The sequence below is a fragment of the Leptopilina heterotoma genome, unplaced genomic scaffold, assembly GCF_015476425.1.
Source record: "Leptopilina heterotoma isolate Lh14 unplaced genomic scaffold, ASM1547642v1 Lhet_51, whole genome shotgun sequence".
NCBI lineage: Eukaryota > Metazoa > Arthropoda > Insecta > Hymenoptera > Figitidae > Leptopilina > Leptopilina heterotoma.
The window spans coordinates 4,520,823-4,542,043 of NW_025111110.1; the positions used below are offsets into that span (position 1 = coordinate 4,520,823).

The 21,221-nt window shown below is 27.3% G+C and overlaps 2 protein-coding genes across 3 annotated transcripts in view; both read right to left on the reverse strand.

The window, feature by feature from the left end:
- The window catches only part of LOC122507724 (5-hydroxytryptamine receptor 2C-like), a 196,096-nt gene that overhangs the window by 116,094 nt on the left and 58,781 nt on the right, over positions 1 to 21,221 (reverse strand). The gene's annotated exons all lie outside the window — the stretch shown is intronic.
- LOC122507725 (cactin-like) lies at positions 6,241 to 9,442 on the reverse strand. Its single transcript, XM_043620588.1, has 2 exons — positions 8,172 to 9,442; positions 6,241 to 6,361 (listed from the first exon to the last, which is right to left on the reverse strand). Exon 1 carries the CDS (start codon positions 9,407 to 9,409, stop codon positions 8,174 to 8,176), a length of 1,236 nt encoding a protein of 411 aa, XP_043476523.1. The 5' UTR covers positions 9,410 to 9,442; the 3' UTR covers positions 6,241 to 6,361; positions 8,172 to 8,173.

Here is a 21,221-nt window from a genome sequence, read left to right on the forward strand (position 1 = left end):
GATAATCGTAACACCGCGACAATTCCACGTTAGAGATATTATTTTCCATTGCGCTATCAAAATCTTCTCCATCGGCACCCTGACCACCATATTTACACCATGTCGGAGGGGGAATTGACAAATTTGGGAGAGAGATCTTCTCCTCCTCTGCATTGAAATGAGTAAAGTAATGACTATTCGACTCAGCCCGGCCGGGACTCATACCAATATTCGATGTCACCACCTTTGCAGGGAAGTTTCCCCGATTGTTACTCTGCTGCTGACTCCCACCTTGCATCGGTCTTCCATCCCCCCCTCGAGACTGATTCCCACGCGACTCACCTCTCTTCTCCTCGGTTCTATCGCCATGAAAGAGGGGCCCCCTTTTAGAACTCTCCTGCTTATCACGAAATGTTACATCTAATTGTGACAACACTTGACATATTTTTTCAAAATCCGCAAAATCCACAGCCGACAAAATTTCTCGAATTCGCATAGGTAACTGCTGTATGATCGTATAGTGGAGTTCATAATTTTCCATCTTCGGTGTAAAATATTGCGCGTCTTTAACTTGATTGAGAAAATATGAATTAAGTTGATCTTTCGAAGGATCAAACTTTCTTTTATGCCACTCCGACTTAATTCTCACTCGAACGGCTACAGAATAAAATTCGTCAATAAATTTTTTTTTAAAATTAGCATAATCAGCGAACGTTTGCGTTTCGAACCACAATTTTTCGTTTCCGTCAAAAACATCGTCCAGATATTCTAACCGTTCATTAAGAGAAATATGTTTAATCTTAAAATATTTATCCAACTTTTCAATAAAAACTTGAGGATTTTGAGCTTCACGAAATTTAGGCGGTTTAACTTCAATATGAATTGCGCGCATTCCGTCAATCAAGGTTTGAAAAAATTGTTGATTATTATTATTTACCGGCACTTCAGCGAGTTGTTTTCGAATAGCCTGCAATTGATCATTTTGAGTTTTAGTTAACAATCGTAAATTATTTATTTCTACACTATATTGATCAATTTGTAATCTATGACTGTGCTGTAATTGTAATAAGTCATTATTTAACTTATCAATTTGTTGTTGAGCATGTTGCAACTTGACCGATTCTTTTTCCTTTTCTGGATTCGGAGTCATATTTTTAATTTGCGAAAATCTACCACGTTTATTTATTCGTTTACTACTCAACGGCGTCGATATTACTCTTTTCAAATGCGACCTTGTTCTTACCGGAGAGCGTATGGACATCAATACAACAACAAAAATTACACAATCATTCACACGACAAAATGAATACAATATAAAAACAATTTAGAGGACACACAACGTCGGGTCCCTGTTCGGGGCGCCAAATGTAACAATTTTAATACTTTACAGAACTCAGAATTTATAATAAAAATTAACTTGAATCATAAAATAATTTTTTGGCATTGAATAATTATCAAAATTACATATCCATCAATGAGAAATAAATAATGTTATAATTAAAATGAGGAAAACATATAAAATGAATATACAACTAAAAATTAGATAATTATACCATCAATTTTATATAAAAATTATCGAGTCACAATAAATAAATCTGGAAATGAGTTAATCACAGATTGTCAAATATAATATAAGGGATATTATCCTTATTGATAATTTTATCGGTATATTCATGTATAAAAAAAAATCGCCCTGGGAGAGACGTATTAATTAACATTCATTCACACATGAGAACATAAAACTTTACTTATCAGGCAAGACTTGAGCAGTTAGCGTCCGTTGCTTCATCCAAAACCCCGCCGCGCCCTCGAGTCGCACGCTGGTTTCAGTTAATGAGGTGAAAGTCACTCTTATCCACTCTTATGGAGTCTCACTCCATCCTCTGCAACCTGGTACCAAGGGACGAAGTCTAGATCGCTCTCGAGATGCTCTGCCTTTCATCAATTTAAATCCGCCCACTATAAATCGCCACACTACGAAATTTCATGTACAAAAAAAACTATAAATATCCAAACTAATATTTGTGATTTTACATAATTGAAAAAACGATATGAACTTACCATCAGCGTCCTTGGCGTGCACTTGAATTCGTAGAGCGGATTCAGCCGTCAGTTCCCAGGGCGATGGTCAATTAACTTGATCCACGCTTCTGTGAACCGACGCTAGCCTCCCGCTCTTTCACGAATTTCCCTCACTTATTGTAAGATGTGCCGAGCCAAGGACCCTGATAGGTCCCCACATTATCAGAGCATCCCAAAACGACACCAGATCCATCCCCTCGAACCCCAACGTCCAGGCAACCCGGAGGGCACGACGGTATAATGGAACAACATCGCTTCACAACTGACAATAATTTAATAAGTTTAAAACAAATTTTTTTGGCTGACTAAAACTGATTTGTACTACTGATGAAAATCCACTCTACTATCAGATTACGAATTTGGATTATTTTTTAAAAAATTGTCAGAGTAAAACTCATTTTGCAAGTGGAAATTATGTATTAATTTTTAAAAAATTGTCTGACTGAAACTGACTTGTACTACTGTCGAAATTTGAATTTTACTGATAATTTCGAATTTAAATTATTTTTTTAAATTTGTCAGAGTGATTTTTAACTCAGACGAGGATTGATTAGTAAAAAATATAATTATTTTCAGTCGTTAAATATTATTTTAGTTAGACAAAAGAAATTTGAATTATTTTAATAATAGTGTCAGAATAGTTCAGAGATTTTTCAGTCAGACAATGATAAGTTAAGTACAAAAATTATTTACAGTAGTAAACTACATTTTTAGTCAGACAAACAAAATTTCTATTCCAATTATAATAGTTTCAGTAAATTTGTGATTTTTAAGTCAAAAGTGAATTTGCTAGCAAGGAAATTATTAATAACAATAGTAAAATACTGTTTTAGTCAGACAAAATAAATTTGAGTTATTTTAATAAAGGTTTCAGAAGACTAAGGTTTTTTAAGGCAGACGAGGATTTCTTTACAATGAAATGATTATTTACAATACATAGTTAAATACACTTTTTGTCAGGCAATATAAATTTTAGTTATTTTAATAAAAGTAACAGTAGATTAGACACCTTCGAGTCAGACAGGTATTTATTAATGGGAAAAGTTAGTAGAATAGGGGTTTTTAAGTCAGACGAGAAAAAATTAATAATAAAAATTATTCACAGTAGTAAAATACATTTTTAGTTAGCCAAAAAAAATTTAAATTCTAATTATATTAGTTTCAGTAGATTTGGTGTTTTTTAGTAAAAAAAATCCTCGTCTGACTTAAAAATACCTTTTTAAAATTAATAAATAGTTCTTACTAATAAATTGCTACCACACATAAGAGAGAAAATGAACTTTTTCAATTTAAAGAAAATCATCTTTTTTAAAAATATTATTTATACTTTCACAATAGATATAAAAGCAAGGAAAAGCAAAAAAAAAAAAAAACAACTTCAAAAAAATATATTAATAAAATACAATGTTTTTCTATTTTTCCAGTTTCTCTGGTAGAAACAAACATTATACGAGAGAATTTCTATTACAGAGCTTTCGAGTTCTCAGAGAAAGAGAAAAGGAAAAATCAAAAAGCTTTTCTGGATTATTAAAATTTATTTTTCTTCCTTCATTTTTTCCTCCTTGGAGGGGATGAATTTTTTAATATTATGTAAATGCATAGTTGGGATCTTTTCGAGAAAATTTATATGTGCATACAGTTTATGTAAAATAAAAATATCTATTAAATAAAGAAACAGTAATTTATTTTATATTCTCCTTTATTTACAAGTAGACATTTGTCTGAGTTTTATTATCGTAGAAAAATAGAAAAAAATAAAAAATACCACACAAAGTCTTTGGCGAATCATCAAAATAAACATCAGGATACTAATGTTAAGAAGAGGAAAGAAAAAGTAGGGGAAAAAGAAAGAGAAGAAAGAAAGGAAGAAGAAAGAGAAAAAGAAAATAGAGAGGGATAAGAAAGAGAAGAAGGAGAAAAAGAAGAAGAAGAAGAAGAAGAAAAAGAAGAGAAAGAAGAACTAGAAAGAAGAAAAAGGAAAAGCATAAAATGTACTCGTTTCAGAAATGGGAAACTACGCGCAAGGGAGCTTAGCAGTACTTTTCCTCAAGCGGATACTAACGCGGCTATACCTTTTTTTAAGTTCGTAATGAAACGTTAAGAGCACCAAACAATTTAGCTGATGAAGTTATTCAATTATTTATTAACCCCTCTCTCATGTGGTTGTTATTAATTCTCAAGAATTAAAACTTCGTTTTGGGTTTAATAAGTTAATTGTTAATTTGAACAGAAGAAGTTCTTGTTTTACTATCATTTTTTGATATTAATAAAAACAAATTTTTCCGAAAAAATTTTAGTAGGTAGTAGAGTAAGGATTTTTCAGTCAGACGGGGATTATTTGATATAAAAATAATAACTACTGTTTTAGTCTGTTTAGTCTGTTTTAGTTTATACTGTTTTAGTCAGACAAAATAAAATTTCTGCTATTTTAAGAACAGTATCAGTAAAATACTGTTTTAGTCATACGAACTAAATTTCTGTTTCACCCTAGGAAAATTTTAAAAACTAATGTAAATTTGCAGTCAGCAGTAAACTGGAAATTTTCGGTAGTACAAATCCTGTTTTAGTCAGCCAAGTTTGTTTTCAAATTATTAAATGATTGTCAGTTGTAAGGTGAAATTCACTCACTTAGACAGATCTTTACAAAAATTGACCTCGTCAGTAATCAGTAGTAAAATCTAATTTTTAGTCCCACAAAATAAACTACAAAAATTAAAAATTTAGGTATTAAAAAAGACACTATTTTTAAAATATAACTGATATTTATTTTTACTGACTTAAACTGTATTTTACTATTGTCAAAAATTAACCGATTAAACGAACTTACCTGTAAGTGAAGTTCAATCGGAATTATATGAGTGGTCTCGTTCGAATAGATTAATATGTAGTACCATCTTTCTGCCAAATCTGATCACACTTTTAAAGCTTTGAATAAATTTAAAAGGTTACACCGCGCTGCCGCGACTCTTCCGGTGGCGCTCTGTCCCCAAATCTCATTATTTTTAAAGCAAATAAATCGCAATTTCATGGGTTTTATTTTATTTAGAAAATAAATAAAACAGGGAAGGGAGGGAGTAATCTATTCGAACGAGACCACTCATATAATTCCGATTGAACTTCACTTACAGGTAAGTTCGTTTAATCGGTTAATTATATTTCGTCGTCTCGTTCGAATAGATTAATATGTAGATGTTTAAAGACATATGTAATTGCGATTCCACAACTTAACTTTATTTAGTGAATCTACGCAATACAGAATTTTTAAATTGAAAAAATTAGTAAAAGTTTTAACTTAAGTTTAAGATTGAATTAGGGCTCTTGCATATGCCGCTTTATCAGAAATCGGTCGCTTGTAAAAAGTGGCAAAGACACTTGAATTTTCTGACCATCCTGCGGTCTTGCGAATAGTCTCTAGATCGATTCCCCTTAGATTAGCCGCGGAAGTGGATGCGTGTCTAGTACTGTGGGACTTAAAAATGGAGACATCTACTCCACTTTTTTCCAAAGTACTCCTTATCCACCTTGCAAGAGTTTGCGTTGTCGCTGGTTTAAACGGTTTTCTACAAGTTATAAATAAATTTTTGTTTGAGCCCCTGAGATCCTTAGTCTTTTTTATATACATTTGCAAGATCGACGCAACACATAATTCGGGTTGTTCCTTAAAAAACGGTAATACAAGACACGGTTGAAGCTTATTAATCTTTGAAGTTTTAACTCTTTCTGGAACTTTAATTTGAATGAATTCCGACGACACTATAATATTATCAATACTGATTTTAGCAAATGTTTGCATTCGATGTGCGGTAACTAAGGCTATTAACATTAACAATTTTTTGGTTAAGTCTTCTAATTTAAGCTGATCATGTGGAAATTGAGTTTTCAAAAAATCAATGACAATCTGAGGGTCCCATATAAAGTCATACCTAGCCCGCTGTGGCTTCAAGTTTGCTACGCCTTTGAAAAAACGCTTTATTAATGGATCTTTTCCAATATCTATTGATAAAATTAGGGAAACAGCAGCCCTATATGAATTAAGAGTCCCATAACTTCCGACATCTTTAAAGACTTCTGAGAAAAATTGTAAAACCTCTTTTGAATCTACATTGAAGACTGAAAGCTTATTTTTAAAACAATACTCCCACCATAAACGTAATGGTTTTTCATATTGTTTAATCGTGTTTTCCGACAGTGAAGCAAGCATAATGTCTAATCCTGATTCCGGAATTCCTCTTCTAGAAAATGCTTGCCGCATAATTTCCCGGCCACCAGGATAAGATTCTCTGCCATCGGGTGAATTTTCCTAAAAGGAGAAGCAAGCAGATTTAGACTAGGGCCTAGAAATAAAGGTTTATCAATTAGTAAATCTACAAATAGCGGATACCACACTTGTGTGGGCCAAAAAGGAACCACTAAAACACCTTCAGCTCTGTCCTCAATAATCTTTTTTATGACTCTTAAAATTAAAGAAAATGGGGGAAATGCATAAAAATAAGTATTTCCCCAGGGTATGGTCATCGCATCAATAGCTACTGATTCCGGATCGGGAAACCAGGAAACGAATTTAGGACATTTATTATTAGAACAGGTTGCAAATAAATCAATTTCAAATACTCCGAATTTATCTACAATTTTTCTAAACTCACTATGGTTTAATTCCCACTCCGTTTCTGGAGGGAGAACTCGAGATTCTTTGTCCGCAACTACATTATCTTTTGATTTAATGTATGAGGCAAAGATCCAAATGTCCCTCTTTTCGCACCATTGCCAAATTTGTTTCGTGATGTCTTGAAGATTAGAAAATTGTACCCTACCCATTCTATTAATATAGGATATCGCTGTAGTGTTATCAATGCGCATCAAAATTTGACAAGAACTATGATCTGAGGCGAGACTCTTAAGCGAATAGAAAGCAGCTTTTAGTTCCAGGTAATTTATGCTTTGGTTTCGGTCTTCTACGTCCCACCAACCATGGGTTTTTTGTGCTCCGCAACATGCACCCCACCCAGTTAGCGACGCATCCGAGAATATTTCTAGTTGAAATTTGGAATCTCTAATTAAATTAAAGGACCCTGAAATTTTACTTATCCACCAGTCTATTTCCGATTTTACCTTGCTTGACAAATGCACTGAAGCCTCAAAATTTCCGTTTGCTATTTCTAAAGCAAGAAACTTTGCTCTTTCCATTTGTTTAGTGTATAACCAGCCGTATCGAACACCTGGGCATGCCGCGACTAAAACTCCTATGCATTGCGCAAAAGCTCTAATACTACATTTTGATTTTTTACGAAAGTCTTGTGTCAATTTTAAAATCTTTTCTTTTTTCCTATCGGGAAGTTTGACAGTTAAATTATTACTATTCCATATAAAACCCAAGTATTCGCAAGTTTTTGAAGGAGTTAGACACGATTTCTCTTTATTGACAATAAACCCGAGCGATTCTAAAAGTTCTATAGTTTTAGAAATATTAAGCAGGCACTGATTCTTAGTTTTTGAAATTAAAAGAAAATCGTCTAGGTATAGGACTGATAAAAGACCTTGGCTTCTTAAACATTCAATAATCGGTTTTGTAATCTTTGTAAATAAAAAGGGTGCTGTACAAAGACCAAAGGGTAAACAAATAAATTCGTACAAATTACCATTAAACTCAAATCTCAAAAATTTTCGATGTTCCTTTGCTATTAATATATGAAAATAACCGTCCTTTAAATCGATAGAGGCCATGAAACAATCTTTAGTTAATAATCGCGTTACTGTTTTTGATCTTCTAACTTGAAGTGAGGTGGGTTAATAAATAAATTCAATTTTTTGACATTTAAAATAAACCTTTTCTGGCCATTCGATTTATCCACCAGAAAATATGAGGAAAGGAATTGATTTTTACACGGTTTACATCGAGTCACTGCACCTTTACATTCTAGTTTATTTATTGCATCGGATAATTGTTTAAACTCTTCCTTTGAATGAGAAGGGGTTTTCGGCACATTTTCCTGTACCACATCTTTAATAAAAGGAATTTTATACCCCTGAATAGTGTTTAAAATGAATTTATCCTGTGTTATTTTTTGCCATTTGTCAAAAAACAGAGATAATCTACCTGACACTTTACTTACATTTACCGGCGACCTCGACCTCTCTGGTTCCTGTATTTCTGCCCATCCTGGCGACTCCTGTAGTTCCCCCTTATTGCTCCGGATGGGCCTCTGTAGTTTAACTGTCTAGAAGACGTGGTCTGACCAGAGCTTGTTTGAGGCAAACGTTGGAATCTATACGGCTTGTCAGTGGCGAACTTGTTGATAGGGGCATTCCTCCCGTTCGAGGATGATTTAATGACAGATCTGCTGTCTTTCTCTACCTCACGTGCCGCTTTTAGTCGTTCCGAGAGTTTTTCTCCGAAAAGTAAAGATTCGATTGGCTGACCCGCTGTAACATCTTCTACTAATCTATTAAGATTAGGAGTTATAAAAGCACGCCTTGTAATTGAAATATTATAATGAGCATCCGCCAATATTCGACCTGCATCACTCATAAAAGCCACAGCAGTTGCATCCATGCTCTTTCCTCGATTTAACTCGTTTGATAGGGCCAGTCCAATCGCATGCATCGCAGCTCCTATCTTCTCCTGAGCTTTTACTTGGAAATTATCTTTCTTTTTAGCTTTATCAGTCATATTGCGCTTAATTTCGGAATTTACTACAGGCGGCTTTAACGATGGGAAATTTTCGGGTAGAGAGTACTTTTTTAATGTATCTTCGCTTAACTGAGGCAAACCTTCTTTAAGAACAGTAGTCCAATTCTTTATTACAACGTTATGAATATTACCCTTCGGCTTGTCACGATTACTCGAATCTTCACCTAATATAGCGCGAACTTCATCACTTAATTGGACATCTCCTGGTTTGTCGAATTCTTCAAACGACGTCTCGCTTTTATTATCGTCTCTCGAATAAGCTGAACTGTGGTCAGCATCTCTAGAATCTGTCGAGCCTCTCGGGCTACGATCAACTTCTCTCGAGTCTGTCGAGTCTCTCGGACTTCGATCAGAAAAATGGCCATGTTCGAACGCACCTCTCGGGCGGCGTTTGCGAACATCAAGCGCATAATCACTATCGGACGAGTAACTTCTTCTAGATATTGAAAAATCTCTTCTTGTACGATCTCTAGGCGAACGGCTCCTGTGGCGTCCCTCATTTCTAGGTTTTTTAGAATCTTTCCTCTCGTAATAATGACGACCACGCCGTGACATAACCTCTTCTCGAGACAAAGATCGTTTTCGACTTGTATTTTTAATTTTACTACGAGATTTTTCTCCACTTTTATCCCTGGAGACACTATCACTATTTCCTTCCATTTTTTAGTTAAAGAACACTTGATAATTAGTAAAAAACACTAATTATCACACTATAAAAAATCTTTTCAGTGATCACAGATTTCACAAAAAAAAGGAATGAGATTTGGGGACAGAGCGCCACCGGAAGAGTCGCGGCAGCGCGGTGTAACCTTTTAAATTTATTCAAAGCTTTAAAAGTGTGATCAGATTTGGCAGAAAGATGGTACTACATATTAATCTATTCGAACGAGACGACGAAATATAATTATTACTATACTAATAAACATTCTTTTGATTCAAAAATCCTAAATCTGCTGAAACTTTTATATTTTTTTGTCTGAGTAAAAATGTATTTTACTACTGAATATAATTATATCTTTGCTAATCAATCACCGTCTGACTAAAAAATCCCTAATCTACTGAAACTATTGTAATTAGAATTAAAGTTTGTTTGTCTGGCTAAAAATATATTCTACTACTGTGGACAATTTTTGTAAACAGCTAATCGTCGTCTGGCTTTAAAATCTCTAATCTACTAATTTTAAATAATAGTAAAGCTCAAATTTAATCAGTAGTACAAGTCAGTTTCAGTCAGACAATGTTTTTTCAAATTAAAATAATATTTCTATTGGAAAAATACGATTTAAAATAGTTATTTTCAGACTAAGAAAACGTTTTAGAACCTATTGTGATAAAAAAAATTAATTCTAGTAGTAAAATCGAATTCAAGGCAGCAGAAAAGAAAATTATTTTTTTCTTTTATAAAAATCAAAGTATTCTTAATCTACTAACATTAGTATTAAAATAAAATGAAATTTATTTTGCCCGACTAAAAAAGTAATTTACTACACTAGTAATAATTATTTCTTTATTAATAAATTCTCTTTTGACTGAAAAACACCAAATCTACTGAAACTAATATAATTAGAATTGAAATTTTTTTAGCTAACTAAAAATGTATTTTACTACTGTGAATAATTTTTGTTATTAACTTTTCCTCGTTAGACTTAAAAACACCTATTCTACTAACTTTTCCCATTAATAAATACCTGTCTGACTCGAAGGTGTCTAATCTACTGTTACTTTTATTAAAATAACTAAAATTTATATTGCCTGACAAAAAGTGTATTTAACTATGTATTGTAAATAATCATTTCATTGTAAAGAAATCCTCGTCTGACTTAAAAAACCTTAGTCTTCTGAAACCTTTATTAAAATAACTCAAATTTATTTTGTCTGACTAAAACAGTATTTTACTACTTTTAATAATAATTTTCTTACTAGTAAATTCTCTCTTGACTCAAAAATCCCAAATTTACTAAAACTATAATAATTGGAATAGAAATTTTGTTTGTCTGGCTAAAAATGTACTTCACTACTGTAAATAATTTTTGTACTTAACTTATTTTCGTCTGACTGAAAAATCCCTCAACTATTGACACTATTATTAAAATAATTTAAATTTGTTTTGTCTAACTAAAATAATATTTAACAACTGAAAATAAATAAATTTTTACTAATCAATCCTCGTCTGAGTTAAAACTTAAAAATCACTCTGACAAATTTAAAAAAATAATTTAAATTCTCAATTATCAGTAAAATTCAAATTTCGACAGTAGTACAAGTCAGTTTCAGTCAGACAATTTTTTAAAAATTAATACATAATTTCCACTTGCAAAATGAGTTTTACTCTGACAATTTTTTAAAAAATAATCCAAATTCGTAATCCAATAGTAGAGTGGATTTTTATCAGTAGTAAAAATGAGTTTTAGTCAGCCAAAAAAATTTGTTTTAAACTTATTAAATTATTGTCAGTTGTAAAGTGAGATTCACTCGGAAAGCTCTTAATCCCTTCACAGTCGAGTGAAAATAAAGTTTTTGTGCCATAAGTGTTCAAAAAAAATTTTTTTTTTAAAAATCATGATATTGTCATATTATATGTTTTTGAGGTCACTGATTCAAAATCCGTGGTCGAAAAGCCAAAATTCAAAATGGCGGCTTCAAAATATCCACCAAAAAAAATTAAAAAGTTAACGAATTCGTTAACTTAAAAATTTTTTTTTAGCTTTTTTAAAGCAGCTATTTTAAATTTTGAATTTTTGACCACGGATTTGGAATCAGCGATCTAGAAAACCCCCGAGTAGGCATTTTAAGGTATTTTTAGACAGATTCGTTAACTTAAAAATTTTTTTTGGGCGCCATTTTGAAGCCGCCATTTTGAATTTTGATTTTTCGACAACGGATTTGGATTCAGCGACCCCGAAAACCCCCGAGTAAGGATTTTTAGCCATATTCGTTAACTTTTAAATGTCTTTTTTTTCGATGGCCCTATAGAGCCCATGGACATACAGGGCACGACATTTTTATGGCTCTATAGAGCCCACTGACAGTGAAGGGGTTAACAAAAATTGTCCTAGTTGGTTATCAGTAGTAAGATGCAATTTTAGTCAGCCATGACAGTTTACAATGTTTTAATTTAATAACTAGTAAAACACATTTCCACTTGGACAAAACGTTTAAAATTCTTGTAAACGCAGAAATAATTAATTTCAGTAGTAAGCTCTAATTTTAGTCAGACAAAATAAGTTAAACTGTTTTAATTTCGGTATCAAAAAAGACATTTCCAGTCGGTCAAATCGCTTTAATTGCTAGTGTAATGAAAAAATAAATAATTCCAGTAGTAAAGGCGAAATCAAGTCAGCCAAAAAATGAAACTATTGTAATAAATTTTTATTAGTATTGTGTAAAAATAAAAGTATTGTATAGTTTTTTATTGCTTTATTATAATAGTAATAATAATTTTTTTTTTACTTTATTATAATAATAAAATTATTTTTATTTATAATAATAAAACTATTTTATTTTATAATAATAAAACTGTTTCATTATTTTATCAGATAATAAATAAAATTTTATCCGGAATGAAACGTTAAATAAATTCTTGTTATAAACAAATAAGTATAACAGTATATAACTTTAATTTTCGTCCAATAAAACAATTTATATTTCCATGATTATAATTCCAGAAACAAAAAGTTTTTTTTTTATAATCCATTTGCTGAATTTAGTAGATGAAAAACGATTTCAATTTACTTCATATGTAATTGCATAAAGTTTTGTTTTGTTTCCTTTCGTTTTGTAGTTTTAACTAAATTTCCCTCTATATTATTTAGTAAAAATATAAAGTTCTATTTTGTAACATTATCCACTGGTTTATAACAATTCCTTTTTATGTAAAACTTTCTCAACAAATAAACAAAATCCTGTTAATAATTCTAATCTTATATATTCTATAGAGAGAGCATGTGACCGAATTCTCCTCTGCAATTCATTATTCAAAACCTAATTAGAGATTTTCACATAGAAACTTGTCTCGCACAATTTATCGAAATTGACATAAAAAATATTCACACGCTTTCAGCATTATTAAAGTGAATTGTATTAATATTTTAGAGCATAATAAAAAAAAAGGAGGCAAAATGTGAACTTTATATCGATCAGAGAATATTTTATAAAAAATATATGAGGTAGTGGGCAAGCATCCAATTATTTTCTACTTATAATGAAATTATATTCGTATAGACACGCGTTTTTCTACATAAAGCACATATGATAAAGCATCAAGTTATATTTTCTTTTTCTTTTTATTCTTTTGCGAAAAAAATTATATATCTCGAATGATATATTACATTATGCATAAAATATTTTTAAGGTTTCAAACTTGTGAAACAATATGATAAAGACTTTTCTTTTTCTTTTTTTTTTTGTAGCTTTTCACAAAGGAAAACTTTTGTACGATGAGAACCCGAGATGGAAGTTAAGTATAGTTGTGAAATTTCTGTTGAGTAAGCCCTTTATCTTATCTTGTGTATATATATTCAAAGACACGAAACTGTTCTAATTAAATGTAAAAATTCTAGAACTTGAAACTAATTTTTTCGTCTGCAATTTTTGAATCCTTTTCTCTTTAATATTTTTCGTTTGGAGCTCGGTTTTAATTTTAATTTTTAGATTTATTTCTTTTACTGATTTTACATTTATTATAGTTTCAACTTTTTATTCATATCTTTATTTAACTACAATTTTTTTTTGTGAGATATTTCTTTTATTTTTTAATCAAGAAAATGGAATTATTAAAAAATTGTTAACAAATTATTAACACTAGTATAAAATGGTCTTAGTCAGAAAAAATAATTTTAAATATTTTAATAATAGAGACAGTAGATTAGGGATTTTCCAGTCAGGCTGAAAACTCACCAGATCTACTACAACAATTTATTTTAATAAATAAATAAGTAAATAAATTCCGATGTTAAAAATAGATATTTAATATTTTACTATTTTTTCTTATATTTTTTCTGAAGTACGTTTACATTTTGAAATTTATATTTCTTGTTTTAAAAATAACTTTTTAAATTTTTTTTTCTGCACAATATTATTTTTCCTGCAATATTCAATCAAAATATAAAAATTTCCTCCTTTATGAAGAAGCATTACTTATTGAAACTTATATATATTTTTTGAAAAGAAATATTAGAGAAAAGCAAATCCATTTCAGTTTTGCAGACAGCTGGTGCAACGGTGAAATAATTATATATCCGCCTTGGAAATCAATTATTTTTGTTTTCCAAATGAAAAAAAAAAATTAAAAAAATAGAAAGCGCATTCTTTTTTTTTTGGACTTTTTCGAACATATTTCCATATTTAACGGTACATTATTAATGACTTTAGACAATTTCCCTATTTCAAACTTTTCACTTTTCTTAAAAGTCAGATCAAAACTTGTGTGTGCTTCATAATGAATTGAAGTCAAGGGAACTTTCAACTTTTGTCTTTCTGTTCATTATAAATTTCTATGCTTTTTAGTCATATCTCGACTTTCTTACTTTCATTTCAGCATCAAGAATATTATTTATAAATTTATTAAGAAGCAAAATATGCCAAAAAATAAATTCAAATCATAAATGTGTTTCAAAATTTTGTTTGGAAAAAATTTGTTTTTACCTTTTTGTAAATTTTTTTAAAAAAAATTTTCTCAATCTAACAATATTTAAAAAGAAAAAAAATTGCATTTATTTATAGGAAAATATAAAAAAATTACTCTTTTGTTAATCGAATATAAAAAGTAAAAATAAAAACATTGACAAAATTGTTAAATTTATCTTGAAGTAACACAGATATACCTAAAATCCTTAAAACTAAATCGAAATTGTAATGTCACACACGTGCCATTCAATTTTCATGCAAATCAGTTCACTAAACCGGCTGTAACAGTGAGCAAAGATTAAAATTTAAAAATTTTCCATTTTTATTACCCAAGATAAAAAAAAACTGTTGATGTGGATGACATTTATCTGCAAGAATAAATTTCCATGCTTTTAAATATTTCAGTTTTCCAAAAAAAAAGAAAAAAAAGGAAAGAAAAATTTTAATATTAATTTTCGAAAAAAGAAATTAATTTCCAGCAAACTGACTAATTTATCGTTTATTGCATTTTTTTATCTGATTTTAATTTTGACGATTTCATAAAAATTGTAATAGAGAAAATTGAAAATTTATAAATTACAAACTCTAAATGATTTTTTTTTTATTAATTTCCTTTCTGTATTCATTCCTTTTTATTCACTTTTTTATTCATTTTTTTATTCATTTATTTTATTCATTTTTTTTGCGTTTCATCTAAAAAATTTACAAAAGCTATAAAAATAAATTCTTTTTTCACTGCCTCACTCACTCACACTCATTCACACGAACACGTGAACATGACGAATGAAAAATTACACTACAATCTCTTTTTATTCGAAACGTAGAATCAGATTGTTTTTCACAATTAAGTCAATTTACTAATGGAGAAACTTGAATATTAAATTACAGGGTGAAGGTGTAATTTGAGAAGCAATATATTTCCGTATCTGCAAAAAAAATACGTTTTCCTGTAATGTAAACGATTTTCAAAAAAAAAGGGAAAAAAAACCTGAGAAGAAAATTATTCAAGGGAAAAAAACTTTTAACTGTACGATTGATAGACAGCCACGGATATATTCGAGAAGTTGAAAACTAGCGATCACATTTTGCGAAAAAAGAAGGAAAAAAGAAACAAAACGAAAAAAAATGGATATAGAAAAGTAATAAAAAGTATTTGGTGAAAGTCTGTATGTTAAAAGTAGTGCCGAAGCTTGTTCTCTTTTCAAGCGTGGTATCGTTTATCTTCTAGACTCGAAACTCGTTTTAGTCGTCAATGCTTTAATTTTTTTTTTTTTTTGCTTTATAACTCGTCCAACAACAGAATTGAATTTACTTTCTCCAATATTAACACAAGTTTTCTTTCGGTGATACATATTCGAAGAAAAAAACCTTTGTCTTTTTACAGAAAAAGAAAGAAGAAGAAAATTTTTTTCCGATATGTAATTTAATTAATTTTTTTTTACTGTGTTATAAATTAATATGACCTACCAGGGTTGCCACAAATATTTAATTTTGTTTTTCCCTGATTTCCAGACAAAATTTTTACTTTTTCCTTTACTCTAAAGAATATTCTGATTCACTCTGAAAATTATTAGATATACTCAAAAGTATTTTTTATTACATTTATTTACAAATTTCTTGAATTGTAAAATTATTCGAAAACATCAATAACTTTTAATAACTGTTAAACAAAAAGAAATTATAAAAATACATTCATACAAAATTACTCTAATGTAAAAACTAATGTGCAAAATTGGAAAAAAATCAATAACTTCTTTTTTAAAAAAATATTTAATCATTAATATTTTTCCATAGAAATGAAGATTTTCAAAAATTTTAAATTCAAACTCGGAATGATCGATTTCTTCATGTTTTATAATAATTTCGATAAAATATTCTAAAATTTTTCAAAATAAAGAATTTTATTTTATTTTATCAACAAATTTTTAATTAATTGAATTCTTTTGACGAATTTTAATAAAATTTCTAAGAATAATTACATTTTTCAAGGAATTCGATTAAAATTTTATCAAAAATAATTAAAATCCTGCAATGAGTTTTATTATTTATGAAAATAATTAAATTACCGAGAACAGTTTTATTATTTATAAAAATAATTGAATTATTGCGAAAAAATTTATAAAAAATTTGTAAATAATTAAAATCTTGAGAAATTTTTATTATTTATAAAAAAAAATTTGTTTGCGTAGAATTTTATTAAAATTTGTTTAAATAATTGAATTTCAACGAAGATTTTTTCAAATTTATAAAAATAATTGAAATCATGACGAGAATTTTTTTTTTAATTTTTGAAAATAATTGAATTTTTGAAAAGAATTTTTGAACTCTTCAAAATCATTTTATTCTCGTGATTAATATTGTTATTTATAAAAATAATTAAATTATTGCAAAAAAATTTATAAATAATTGAATTCCTGTGAAATTTTTATTATTTATAAAACGAATTTGATTAAAACTTTTGATTAAACTTTATTAAAAATTTTTTAAATAATTGAATTTCACCGAAGATTTTTGCTATTTATAAAGATTATTGAAATCATGACGAGAATTTTTTTTTAATTTTTGAAAATAATTGAATTTCTGAAAAGAATTTTCTAACTCTTAAAAATCATTTTATTCTCGTGATTAATATTGTTATTTATGAAAATAATTAAATTTTTGCAAAGAATTTTATTAAAATTCTTGAAAACAATAGAATTTCTGGGAAAAATTTTGATATTTATCTAGATAATTGATTTCTTTCAAAGAATTGCGTTAAAATTTTGGAAATAATATTAAATACAAATATTAAAAAATTCAACTAATTTCCATAGAATTGAAATTAAAAATATATTAAAAATAATTGAAATTCTGTGATGAGTTTTATTATTCATGAAAATAATTGAATTATTGAAAAGACATTTATAAAAAAATTGTAAATATAATTAAATTACTGTGATAAATAAATTTTAATTATTTATGGAAATAATTAAATGTTTGTTTAGAATTTTATTAAAATTTTTTTTTGTAATAAAATTTTTAATAAAATTATTGAATTCTTTTGGAAAATTCTATTAAAATTATACTAAATTAAATTAAAATTAAAATTATATTCCCTTGTCAATAATTTAATTATTTTTTCCTACTACTTATAATAAAATCAAAAAAAAAATTATTTTAAATTTTAAATTCGAAAATTGCGAAATTAAATTACATTATAGAAATGCCTTCGTGTAATTAGAAACCAGATGATCGATACTTTATATCTACTACTTGCCAGTAGTCACGGAAAATTTTGGTCAGACCTTACATCAAAAGCAAATGGATTGCACACTTAATCAAAGAGAATATTTGATCAAAAAACATATGATTTTCAGAATTTAATTTTTCTTCCAAATGTGAAAACTAATTTAAATAATTGTATATACCTCAAATAAATTTTTTTTTATTTTTCAATTTGCAAAATTAATATTTTTCTTATCTTATACCATTGAGCAAATAATAATTTTCTTTTTCACATTTTTTATCTATTTTTCGAATCCCTTGTATTTGTGTGAAAGTAAAATATAAAATACTTTCACTGATTAAAATTAAATTTAATTGATCATTAAAAGAATGAAATTTAAAAATAATAAAAAAATTTAAAAACAATTTAAAAATTAAGAAATAATAAAATTTATAAATAATAATGAAAATAAGAAACAAAATTAGTATATTAGCAAATTTAAAATGTTACTGTTTATATATTCGTTTATTAACTAAAAAGTAAAAAAATTGTATTCTTTACATTTACTTTTGAATCAAACAATTTTTATTTAAATCAAATAAATTGTATTTGATAAAGCAATAATTTTCGTATTTGCATCAAATAAATAATAATAATAATAATAATAATAATAATAATAATAATAATAATAATAATAATAATAATAATAATAATAATAAATAGGATAAAAAAATAAACAAATAATAATAATATTAATATTTAAAGTAATAATAATGAAAATATTTCTAACCTATAATGTTTTTTATAAAATTGGTTTTCAAAAAATGTTATATATATTTCACATGAATAAATATTAGTTTTTATATAAAAAAAACATGTTGTTCAATGAAACGAAAAGAATTATACAGGAATAATTATGAAAAATGTATCGTAAAATATTAATCGTTTCCCTCCGCTCTCAGATTTAAAAGTTCAATGAATTGAATACAATTTTTATTATTAAGAATTGCTAAAGGAAAAAGTCGATAAGCTTTATGATTTTTATCTTTCTGAATGGATCGCAAAATCTGAAAAAAAAATTCCAATACTATTGTATTTGAAATTTTTTTCCTTCTTTCAAGTTAAAAATCACGAAAAAAAATTCCAATTTTTTTTTTTGCAATTTCAAAATATCGGCCTGAAAGAAACTATTTTTCGTTATAATATTAATTTTTATTTTTAATTACCAAAAACTCCAGTGAATAAGCAAAACAAATTTTGTTCTTTTCTTTATTTAATTTTACTCAAAACTTTTTTTTATTTAACTACTCCTATTATTATTATTTATTGATTTTATTACTATTATATTTTTATAATAATGCGTTTGATTTAAATTTATTTAAATTTTAATAAATTTTATTAATAATTTACTATAAATTACTGTTTAGTAGTAAAATTTACTAATTCAAAAGCAAAAAGTCAGTCACTAATTCAAATTAGCAAACAATTTTTATACTAATTAAAAATTCAGAGATGAGTAAAATTATAAATTATGCAAGAAGAAATAAATTTTTATCAAAATGCACATAAAAATGTCTGATTTTATAGAAATAAAGATTAACGGAAATAATTATTTATCAAAATTTTTTCCAGACCATAAAAAAACAAAAAATAAGAAAATAAATAAAATAAAATATGAAATAAAATATTTTCCATTTGAATATTAATTTTTTTTTTATAAAATTATCAACAGATGCAAGCAACAGAAAACATTTTTCTTTTTCTTTTTTTTTTGGAGGAAAAACATTGCGCTTTCATTAAAAGTGAATAAACACTGATGAAATTATAAACTGGCAATTTTTTTTTGTCTAACTCTCATATTTACAGTACATGAAATGAGTAAATGGAAAAGCAGTCAATCTATATATATACACATATGGTTTTTGTCCATACATTTTTACGACATGTTTACTTAACGTATTCGAACATGTTTTTGATAACTTTCATACAACAAGTTGGTTGTAAAGTGACATGCTGTGAAATATCGAGTCGGGTTAATTAAAGTTTTAAAATCCGTTCCTGGTCACGCCATTCTACCATATATATATGTATCATGACGTGAAGTTCATAGCTCGTTATTCGTTTTACTTCCAGATCTGTAATCACAGTAGATAATGCATTTTTCCCAAGCTTAGACACGAATAAATAGAGGCTAAAAATACTGCCTTAAATTGCACATTAACCCAAAAACATAAAAATTTAACAACAAGAAAAATGGATTATTCAAATTTTCCCCTTTCTATTACCAATACACTCTTCTCTTGTTTTTACTTCAATTTTTATTATTGTACTAGCAAATGTTACGCGCACCAGAGAGTGAAACCATTATTATTATTATTATTATTATTATGCAAATCCTTTTTTATTTTTAAAATAACTTCAATTTACGAATAATTATAATTATGCATTTTAAACATTAACTAGCAACAATTCGGCTAACTTTTTACTCATTTTTTAAAATAAAATTATCAATTTAAAAAAAATAGAAAGTAAAAATTTTTAATTCAAATTTATTTTCATAAAAATAAAATATGAATTGGAATATAGTTTTAATATTATTATAATTATTAATAATCATATATTCTGACACAATGAATTCAGAAAAAATTCAGGATTTTTTTATTAAAAGTACTGACAATAATTTCAATTTAAATAACTTAAATCTTGAACAACTATCATAAAATAATTACTTATAAATTATTAAATGAATAATTTTACTTAAATGTTTTAAAATTAATTTAATTCTAAAACAGTTGCGTTTACAATTTTGATTAATATATCAACTTCAAAAGGTTTTAATTAGAAATTCGAAAAAACATATTTCTTGTATTAATTTAATTAAAAATTTTAAAGATCTTAAAATTAAAAAAAAATTTTAATAATTCAAATTCTTCGGAAATTAGTTAAATTTTTAATATCTATTTAACTAATTATTTAAAATATTGTATTTATAGAAGAATTTCAGTCAGAAACACTAAAAAAAATTGAATTTTGGTAAAGTTACAAATAATTGCAGAAATTCAATTATTTTTAAGAGTAATAAAATTCCTTGCAGAAATTTCATTATGTTAAAAAAAATTCTCGTCAAAGTTTCAATTATCTTTATAAATAATAAAATTCTTTTCCAAAATTCAATTATTTTAAAAAAATTTAATAAAATTCTTGGCAAAATTTCAATTATTTGCAAAAATTTTCCTCAATTCAACGATTTTCAATATCTACTATTTTAATAAATTTTTCGGAAAAATTTTCAATTACATAAAAAAAAAATTATAATAAAATTCTACGCAAACATTTAATTATTATTTTCATAAATAAAACTTCCACATACGAATTCAATTATTTTCATAAATAATAAAGTTTTTACAGGGATTTAATTATTTCCCTAAATAATAAAACTAATGGCAGAATTTCAATTCTTTTAATACAATTTTAATCGAATTTCTCGAAAAATGTAATTATTCTTAAAAATTTTTTTAAAAATTCGTCAAATGAATTCAATTACTTAAAAATTTCTTGATAAAATTCTTTATGAGAATTCAATTTTAAGAAACATTCCACGAAAAATTCTGCAAAATTTTATTAAAATTCTTCGAAAGAATT

Coding starts and splice junctions, on each gene's coding strand:
- LOC122507725 (XM_043620588.1), bottom strand. CDS start 9,409: ATGGAAGGAAATAGTGATAGTGTCTCCAGGGATAAAAGTGGAGAAAAA.